At 35.0% G+C, this 10,708-nt stretch overlaps 1 protein-coding gene across 1 annotated transcript; it reads left to right on the top strand.

Moving 5' to 3' along the window:
- The first annotated feature begins 1,679 nt into the window (after positions 1 to 1,679).
- LOC120115359 (5'-adenylylsulfate reductase-like 5) lies at positions 1,680 to 8,414 on the top strand. Its single transcript, XM_039136089.1, has 4 exons — positions 1,680 to 1,978; positions 6,630 to 6,808; positions 7,431 to 7,555; positions 7,674 to 8,414. The coding sequence occupies exons 1-4, from the start codon at positions 1,799 to 1,801 to the stop codon at positions 8,096 to 8,098; spliced, it is 909 nt and encodes a 302-aa protein (XP_038992020.1). The 5' UTR covers positions 1,680 to 1,798; the 3' UTR covers positions 8,099 to 8,414.
- The last annotated feature ends 2,294 nt before the right edge of the window (positions 8,415 to 10,708 follow it).

Raw genomic sequence — 10,708 nt, 5'->3', positions numbered from 1 at the left:
CGGTCAAGTTCAGGTCGGGTATCGGGGATTTTTTTGGGTCGGGTTCGGGGACGGGACAAGGTATCCCCGCCCCGATTATATATATATATATATAAATATAATATTTTATATTTTTTATATTAATTATATATAATATTTTATATATTTTATATTAATTATATATATAATATTTTCAGGTTCGGGTTCGGGTTTGAGTATAATATTTCGGGTCGGGTTCGGGGACAGGGCAAAAAAAATCCCCGACGGGACGCCCTGATAAAAAACCCGACGAGGATCGGGTCGGGGTCGGGGAAGGGTATTTATTTTGGGTTCGGGGACGGGGCGGGGCGAGCAAAACTCGCCCCGTTACCATTCCTATGGATGGTGCTTTTGAACCCATTGTGAGGTGGAACTTGTTGGTGTTATTGCTCATGATTCTCCCGGCTAGGTACTTAGAGGAATGACTACGGCATCGCCAGGTTGTGTTGAAGTTAGCCTATCGAAGATTCATACTTTCAGTGATGCATTTTCATTGGCTAACGATTATAGTTGGACTCGTGTCATTTTCGAATCAGAATCGATGCTCGTTGTTAACAAGTTGTCCCGACGTGAGGAGGATCTATCCATGTTGGGTTACCACCTTTTGAAAGCTCGTAAGACACTAGAGCCTAGGATCCACTTCAAGGCTTGTTATGCTCATAGACCTTGTAATTTTGTGGCTCATACTATAGCTACATGGGCTCTTAGGTCTGGTAATGTTTTATATTTTGACTTAATTTGTCATAAGCTTATATCTTGTACAGTATCCAATGATCATGTTTATGGTAATACAAGTTCTTAGCACACTCTTTTCCCTTTGTAGGTTTAGAAGTGACTTTTAAGAAGGCCCATTTTTCTTAAAAATATTATAATTTATAGATATTAAAAATATAATTAATATTATAATCATAACAAAAATATTATATTAAAATATTATAAATAAAAAGGTATGGATTTGATTAGATATAGATTTAATTTTTTTGGTGCACTTATTTTTAAAATGAATATAATAATAAATGTATTGTTATGATTTAGTTTTAAAAGGAAGTCAAATTTTTATTGGTTAACTTATTGAATTGGGACATTTTCTCATGAAATAGACATTATATTCATGTTCAAGAGGTAAACAAAGAGTGAACTAGAAATTTTAGGGTGTAACAGTCGTCGATGATGACAGTCGAAGATGATCGGAAACAAAGATGGTGTGTGGCGATTGGGGGCGAGAGACTTTGGTCGAGTTCAATGATTAAATTGATATTTAATCTAGAGTTTTAGTGTCATAATGATATTTTACTTAAAGTTTAGGGATCAAATCGAAATTCTATTTCAATATCATAGGTCAAATTAAAAATTAATCCTTTCATGTTATCAAACTAACACATCTTAACAGCTCAATGATCAAAATTTAATAAATCAATAACATAAATGACTGAGAAATAATTATTTTAAAATTATTGATCAAAAGTGAATACAACTTAAACAAAAGTGAGCATTCCAGTAATTAACCCTATCTTTTATCTGAAACTGCTCAAATTTCTTAGTTTCCAATGCCCCAAAAGAAAGCAGCAATTTTACATTTCTTTAAAATAAAATTAACAGCCAACCAAGGCTGACCGAAGATCAGTTTTTGTTACCCACAACCGCGAAAAAAATAGCCCACAGCTACCACCAACCCATCCCCTTCTCACAAAATTTGTATAAATATCTTTTGATTTTAATTTCTTTTTTCGGTTTCAATTTTCCCATTTCTTCTTCGTCGTGATTTTTTTTTATTTTATAAATGAAATCCAAAATGGGTTCTTCATATTCTTCCTCTCTTCTTCTGTTCTTCTATATAACAGCCTTTTGTTCTATACGCTGCGTTCTGTGTTCTTCTATTTGCTCGCATGAAGCTGATGTGTTCATTAAAAATATTAACTTTCAATGCTCTCCTTCGATCTCTCCAATTCCCTCGCTGAAGGTAATTTTCAGCTCAAATTTGCTGGAATTTTTACTTTTTATGCATTTATTAATTTAGGAACAATGGGTTCTTGGCATTTTATTCAAATTTTTATTGTATTTATTTTTAAAATCTGATTTTATTTGTTTATGATTTTGCCTAATTACGCTAAAAGAAGGGAACTTTTTTTTATTTATCTTTTGCGAATTTTAGCCTGAAATGTTAGGGTATTATTGTGGAAATTTTCATAGTAGTAAAAATTTGAAGAATCAGAAGAAAGGTTTATGGTTGACTTTTAAAACGGTTAGGGGTATTGGGTTTTAATGGTATTATTTAATATGCAGAAATTAAATAACGGAGAGAAAAGAGAAAGGAAGCTGCAAAATTTAGCTTGCTTGAGGACTTTTAATATATCTATTATCTTCTTGAAGATTTTGAATTGTAATGCTATTGTATGTATTTGAAACCAAGAGCACCTAGTTATTGAAACATTTCCTTCCAAGTTTTTTTTCATATATTTGGAGGGTCGTTAGAGGATCATATTCCCATATCCATGTCCAGATATTTATTAGACTCGATTACTTCAACCCAGGGATTTAAATAGCGGTTGCTGTCATGTTTTTGGTTGCGCTGCATTTATCACGATTGCGGCAATAGCGGGTGCTATTGCGGCCATTGCGGATATCGCGGTGGTCAAATAACGATTTTGGACGGCATCTTTACCGCTATATAATGACTGCTATTCCGATAGCAGACCACTATTTAAATCTTGCTTCAACCAAAATGAAGAGTTATAGCTACATAGGCTATTTGCGCCATGTTGTATACTACATTCCCTACTTAAGTCTTATATTCTAGGATTTAAGCCTTCTGCAATTCGATGCTAGTATAAGCTGGGTTAGCGAAATATGTTATCTGTACTGCATAGCTTTATTGAAGATATGTAACATTGAATTTGTTCGTAGAATACTCCCATATCAGTTGGTTTACGAATCATAAGAGTCCTTAGGTTAGGCCTCTTTTCTCTATATGTTGGTTTGGAAGAGATGTATATTGATGTCTATAGCTGAAAACATAGTAAATATCCACTTTTTTCCTCTTTCCAATGCAATAGTAAGCAAGTACAGAACAATTTTTCTTTCTAGAATACCTTTTTAGGATGTATGGGAGATGTTGGTACTTGATGTCCTTCACCTGATCAATGATAAGTAATATCCGTAAAATATTGCATCCAAGCATGCATCGATCCAGGTTTCTTAAGTTGAACCTTCTTAAATGACTCAGCTGGTGTTTTTGCAATTTGAGTAATCTATGCATGAAGTCATAGCCTTATGTTTCTTAACTTGAAGTGTTTGGTTGTAAGCTTGTCTACTTTGTGGTGCAATGGTTAGCTAAATTCTTTTATTCCATTGAAAGTATCGGAAACTTTCCAATTAGCTATTTTTTTTATAGAAGTTGGAGGCCTCATTAAAAACTCCCTTCATATTCTTCCACATACTTAGAAGTATGTTGAAGAACATAGGAAGGAAGGAAGAAAAGAGTGCCTCATATTTTATTAAATAGTAGACCAAGTACATGTGGAACGCTGATCCCTCATATGGGAATATACACCATTACAAACCATATTGTAGAAATCAGAGTAATTCTCTGTAATTTCTTATTCTTTTCAATAGGACAGATTACATATTTATATACAAATCAACTCTCTAAAGTAGGAAACTCTAAGAAAGGAAAAATACTAATCCTAGGAGATATGATCCCTTAAAATAAGGGATTGTAGAATATTTACAGAATCCCTTAATTAAAGGATATTTACATAATCATATATTTCTATAATTCCTACACATATCACCTAGAAATCTTACATCTTCAAACAAAAAGCCCCTAAGACAATAACCTTATTTCTAAAATACACCTCAAGATGTAAGATATCTTAGCAAAATAAAAATCAACAATCACAACCCCAAACTAAAAAACACCTCTGAATACAGCTACCGAACAATCACGATCCAATAGGAGGAACAAGTTCTAATGAAATATCGCAATCTTCAGGGACCCAAGAATTAGGTTTGAAGGAAGGATCAACTTCATGCACCAAGACATTGAATAAATTATCACCGACTCTCAACTCCAATAACTCATCAATTCTCCCTTGAGCATTTGTGAGTATTTGAATTTTAGCCCGATCAAAAGACGATGGAAACTCACAACTGTTGTCAATTGCTATTAACTTGCCCCACTTAGTTGCAATTTTTTTGAAAGTATCCCAATTCCAAGCGTGAAAAGGGATACCTTCGCAAACTAACCACACGCGCTGGCACTCCACCACTAGGCTCTCTGACCAAGTTTCCACTCTGGAAAACCATTCTGCAAGCGTTTCTAACTTATCATCCTTCAAGCTTCTCAACGAATCAGAGTCTTCAAAAACCATGAGAACTACATTTCCATCAGCTCTCATTAGCGTGAAACCAGCTAATCCTTTGGCTTGTATTTGGTTAGCAAGATTACCAATTTTGATAAAGTTCTTGCATCACCCCACAAGACAGTTGCTCAACACTTGTAGTTTATCTTCGTCCACTACGCCCTCAACTTCAAATAGTTTATTCTTCGAAATATCTTCCCTCCCAGATTTACTATGAACAATTGTTGAGGACTTCCTCCAGAAAGACTGTCGGGGTTTATATTTAGCTAAAGAGACTCTGACTTTGCTGCCCTAAATATAATTACCATTCATCTTTGATATCACTATCATGACTTCTTCAATTGTTGCATAGCGAATAAACCCAAACCGAACCCATTTCGAGTTTCTTTTTTAGGAATGAAGGCGTCAATAACATGACCATGTGTGCCAAAAATAGACCCAAGTCTCTTCCAATGGATCGTCTCTAGAAGGTTTTCGATAAAAATCGTGTAACAACCATTTCTGATCCCATTTCCGATTCTTGGATGACCATCCTTAGACCAATTTTGAAACCCGTTTCTTCTCCTCGTTCCTTTGGAAAATTTTTCAAAGGAGTACCCTTTCGTGGTGCTCTCTTTGGTTCCATCATGATCAATATCAGCGGTAGGAAGAGCTGGTGTTGCCTGTACTACATAATTCTTTTCGACCTTTTGTTTCCCTCCTTGAGAAGAAGACATTCCATTGTCATCAGTCCTAACAACAGGTGGTTGACAATCTGAAGTAGCTTTAACAGAGCAATTTTTCAAACGCCCGGTTGATAAAGGACTTTCACCCGACCTCGCTGAAAATACTCTGAAATTTTGCTGATTTTGGGGCGAAGGCGAGTGTCTGTAGGTAGTGTCGTCGGCCTCAATTGTCCAACCTGCCTCACGGGCCAAGGCGACCAGTACATCGTTCATATTATAACGCACGGAGAGATGGAAATTACCGTACTGCCTCAATCCGGCCAGCATACGTCTGGTGAAGGCTCGCCTGTTCCGTTTCCGGAGCTTTGTCCTCTCCTTATCGTTCTCACTCTCGCGTTTTTCCTTGCTGGAGTAGGAAAAAGTGGAGGCGTCGTGGGGACCAGAAGGGGTACTAGAGGGGTTCACAGTTGTTGCGGTTGTTGCAGCGAACCCACGAGTTCGCCTGGGCTGAGACGGGCGTTGGAGTTTCATGGAGAGATCTGGGTAGCTGGAATAAGGATTTATTGGAAAAAATTGAAAGATTGAAGAATAGGGTATTTACTGCCGAACCAATTCACTGGAAATTAATGGAGAGAAGAACCGAATCTAGACCCTAGGATAGGGGGTTTTGGTCGCGAGAAGAAGCTGAGTCCGGTGGTGAGCTGTGACGACCACGGTCGGCGGGAAGCACCGAAAATCGGCAGAGGACCACGTGAAGATCTGCGACGATTGAATGTCTCAAACACAAATCTAAGGCCATATTTGAAATCATCGTGGGCCGTCGATCTTCCCAGGAAAAAACAGAGACAAAAAGGTGGTCGGAGTGTGGCGGCGAACAACAGGTGGATGTCGGTGGAGAGAATAAATATCTATCACAAACGCCTGGGCTCGAGGAAATTTAAAATTTGAAATTGCCTGGGTTATAGAGAAGCCGGAGCTTCTCTCACTAATTATTTCCTCTATTTCTTAGCGGCTCTAAGTGTTGCATCAACAGCTAGTCTCTTTACAGGTTCCAATTAGCTATTTCAAAACTTACTATTGTTTGAAAAGGGATTTACTCTCTAAACTTCCATTTATTTAGAAGAAGGTTTTGCATTTCCAAATGAGACTGATTTTGTAAGAAAAAGATGCTCTAAATGTTGTTGATGTGGCTAGAAACTCAAGCCAAATGAGGTATAGGATATAACTACCTCTTCATTCTGTACCTGTTCCCTTTTTTTCTTTAAGGGCATTGTTTACTTTCTACTTATCCATTTTCTACGATAGTTTTAATTAAATCCGTTAAATAGTACCATTGACTTGAGCATCATTCAACTTGTATTACCAAATCGTCAACAATTACGGTTCATGCGGTTGTCTTCATGTTTCTCCTCTAGTCATCACATTTATGGTTAGTAAATTTGCCATCCTTCCTGTAATTTAGCTTACATCACTGTTCTCTGTGATTGTAAGATATGTTTTTAGGAATACCAAATTTGCATTACTTGCAATTTCTTGGAGACACATTCTGATAGCATGTTATGTATGTTTCTCATTATCTATGCAGGTTAATGGAGATTTCCTTGACAGAGCATTGACTTCACAGCAAAATGGTTACACTTCTGTGCTCTTTTATGCTTCGTGGTGCCCATTTTCTCGCAGTTTGCGACCAAAATTTGACATTCTGAGTTTCATGTTCCCTCAATTAGAGCATTTGGCAGTCGAACAGTCTTTGGCTTCACCAAGGTGTGTAGCTACTTATCTCGCTTTCAGCGTTAGAGTTTGTTCATGAATTACTAAATTTCTTTTTCTTTTTCCTCAACTAAATTTTTTTCACGTTAATAAAAAAAGGGGGGGGGATATTCTTATATGAATGGTACAAGGAGAGAATTTTTTGAAGTGTTGATTTGTTCTACTTATAGTGTTTGACATGACTTTAAACATTTTATTGATTGATCTCTTTTATATTGCATCCTTGTGGTCAAACACAGTTTCACGGTTTTGAATTGCTTAGACTGCTTATCTTTGTTACTCGGACTCGGGTATGTATCATTCTGTCTAAGCTTTTTTCTGTGTATTTGGAGTCTTTGGAGGTCATAGCACTCTATCCATGCTATCAGACATAAATGTCAGATATGGGTAGTTGACGAAAATAAAGAGTCGGAGCAACATAGGTGCTAATGACATTTGGCGAATCAGTTAGTCGAGGAATCACATATCTATGTCCTCATTCCAACAAAGTAGTTATGTCTTTCGAAGTAATTTCCTATTGATTATATAGCTCTGCTGTTGTTTTATACTATCCACGATGCAATGAGAGATTTTTGTGACAACTTTCAAATTAATACCTTTTATACATGTATCACAGTATATTTTCGAGGTATGGAATTCATACCTTGCCTTCAATTTTAATTGTGAACCGAACATCAAGGGCAAGATACAGTGGACCAAAAGATCTCCACTTAATTGTTCAATTTTACGAGAAAACAACAGGTATTCACTCCCTGATGCCAAAGATATATCCTCTTCTGCATTGAGTTGTAGCTTGATAAAACTAACCTGAGTTTATGAGTTGAACATTATCACATTTACACGAGTGTCTGGATATCAGGATTTGAACCCGTTCAATATGTTGCCGAAAAAGAATCCAATGTATCTGGAGACCAGGATAAATGTGTAATAAGGAATGGCTCGTCAGTGATGGAGATAGTAAAACAGGAGCCCTACTTGGCTTTTGCTTTGTTATTTCTCTGTCTGAGAGTATTTTCACTCGTACTCCTGGAAGTACTTTCTCGTCTCAAGGCTCTCTGGGTTTGCTACGCTCCGCAGTTAAACTTGGAAATATTCAGTGAAACGAGTCAACTGTTTGTAAGAGCCCTTCACATGGTCGGTGTTCGGAGAGTTTGGACCAAACCGAGGCTATGCAAGACCCGGAATTTTCAGCAAGGTGCGAAGAGTGCCCGTGTTTGGGCGTCTTCTCTAGCATCTGTCTCTTTGGGAGAATCTTCTTCGGCTAGATCATCATCATCATCCTAGGTTGGAGTTTTACGGAACTGAGCCATACCAAAAAAGAACTCATCTATCAGGTAATGTGTTACGAACCGCAATGATGCTTTTGGACACACAATCTCTTCTATCTCACTGATGTAAGCTTTGTAGTGCATGTCTTGATATACCTAAAGCTGTTGACATTGATTGAGTTGGGTTTTTCTTTTTGGTATTTTCCATTGGAGGAGACTAACCGGCATGTAAATCTGAGATCATCTGTGGTTTCCTTTTGTGTATATTACATTTTTTTAGGAGCAGCATATCTACTTTCATACTTCACTGGAATGCAAGCTTTACTTTAAAACTGTTGTAGAAATAAGCTTTACATCACTGGAATCAGGGATGAATTCAATTTTTGTATTTACATCTATTATATACCCTTATATTTACTTGACATAAAACTTTCTAATCGAGCTTTATCTCTTTTGAATTAAAGTAAATTCTATTTTTTATAAATGATAATTAATTACTTTTAAGATGCATAAACTCGAAAGTGTAAGTATAATTCAAAGGTCTTAGCATCATTGTATTGCGTTGCAATCGGTGGGGCTCTTTGAGAATGTATATGAAAGTATTTTTGATTCAAAATTTCGTATGAAACGTAAAAGCATCTTTAAATAACTTATTTTTAATAAAAATTTACGTTTGAAATGTGATTATTGATTCAAATCAAAAAGTTAAAAAAATGTATTTTTACATTAGGAAAATTCGTTTAGAAAAGGATTTCCAAACGAAGTCAATTCTCTGAGAATCAGCTTTGAAAATAAACTTGGTAGGAAAAAGTGTATATGTATGATATATGATAATATATATAAAGCTATCCATTTATGGTATTGTAAAGTTCATTAATTTTACATTAGTATAGATAGAATATTTCTTTCACCAGAATTATCCAATATTCATATTTGTCATATATTTTAATATGATCAAAGGTAATTCTCTAAACATATAAATAAATAATAAAAAAATAAAAATACTTTTATCAACAGCGGTAAACATTCAATCGAGTCGAGTAAACAAATTTTGAGTTAGTCGAATTGCTGAGTTATATTTTATGTTTTAAACTTTATTTAAATTTTTTTCGAGTTAACTTTATGAAATTTGAGCAAGTCGTTCAAGTTTTTCTTTAATTTTTAATAGTAATCATTTATAATATTGTGATACAAATTGGTTATAATTTAAACAACTTACTTTAATCATATACGATAAATATAGATACTTCTTCATTTTTACATGTATAAGTAGAATTTGTAATGTTATTTAATAAATAAAATATAATATAAAATTATAAAATATATTTATAATTTTACTTTTCAAATAATAAAATTTGAGAATAAAATATTGATGGGATATAAAGGAGTTAATCTATAAATGATAAGAAAAAATCCATAAAAATTACAGTCGAAAGATAAAATTAAATAAAATGAAAATTTGAGAAATTTAATTATAAGAAGTAAAAAATTATTGTTAAAAATATGAATTGAAGTTTCATAGTTTTATATAGGGGTATGGGAGCATGCGATTCAATATTGAAGTACTATTCATATGTTTCAAACTTGTCATTTTTCGTTAAAAAATTAGCGGCTGTCTGAGTTGAATGTTAACATTTTTTTATCGAGGTATGATAAAATATGATGCTATAACTATTTGAGCTATATTTTGTAGACTGGCTCTCCGTTTATATTACACCATCAAGCTAATGTTTATGTCAGTTAGTCAATGTTTGAAAGCAACGACAGTACCTGTAGATATCATTAAAAATATAATTTTAATGTCTCATTTAACAAGTTAACGTCCAATTTAGAGGGTCGTTACTTTTTTAATAGAAAAGGATAACTTTGGAACATGTGAATAATCGAATGACAAATTTGTAATTTTTAATAGTTAGAGGAATTAAAAAATGTCGTTGAAGTATCATTTTATAATTTTTAATAGTCGGGGACTCAACAAAGTAACGTTCTATAGTCGAGAGACTATTTGTGTACTTTATCTAATAATTTTTTATCCGACTGTAGACCCGTTTTATCTGGGTTTTAAATTATTATTATTATTATTCTTTTATTATTATTATTATTATTATTACTTTTATTATTATTAATATTATTACATTTTGCAGGCCTAAATAACAAAACCAACAAGTGACCCACACCCAAAACCCAATAGCATACCCGATTGGAGCCCATTTGAAAAAAACTTGAAGCCCAAGATTTGATCCGACCCAATTACATCAAAACCCTAAACACATTAGAGTTTCTTCTTACCCAGCGTCACCTTCATTTCTAACCGTTGAATTTGGACCCATCCAACGGTCCAGATCACCCAAGAGCTTAGGGTTTTAACCCTAATGTTTCAGCCACCGCCGTCAGCATTGAGCAGCCATTAATCGGCTCATGCACTTCACCGTCCATCACTTCAGCCGCCAACACAAGCTCCCAGAGCTGCCGTCATCATCAACAGTGATAGAAAAAAACATCAAGTCAGAAAAAATCCCATCCAACCTAAAACCCCAATAAAAAATAAAAAGAAATCCAAATGATATCCCAAGGCAAATCCGGGAGTGTCAATCTGCAGAGATAGGGTACTCAAACCCTATTTCCT

The sequence above is a fragment of the Hibiscus syriacus genome, unplaced genomic scaffold (assembly GCF_006381635.1).
Source record: "Hibiscus syriacus cultivar Baekdansim isolate YM2019G1 unplaced genomic scaffold, ASM638163v2 tig00110263_pilon, whole genome shotgun sequence".
Lineage (NCBI taxonomy): Eukaryota > Viridiplantae > Streptophyta > Magnoliopsida > Malvales > Malvaceae > Hibiscus > Hibiscus syriacus.
Note: the sequence above shows the minus strand (reverse complement) of the source record. Positions and strands in the feature narration are given on the sequence as shown.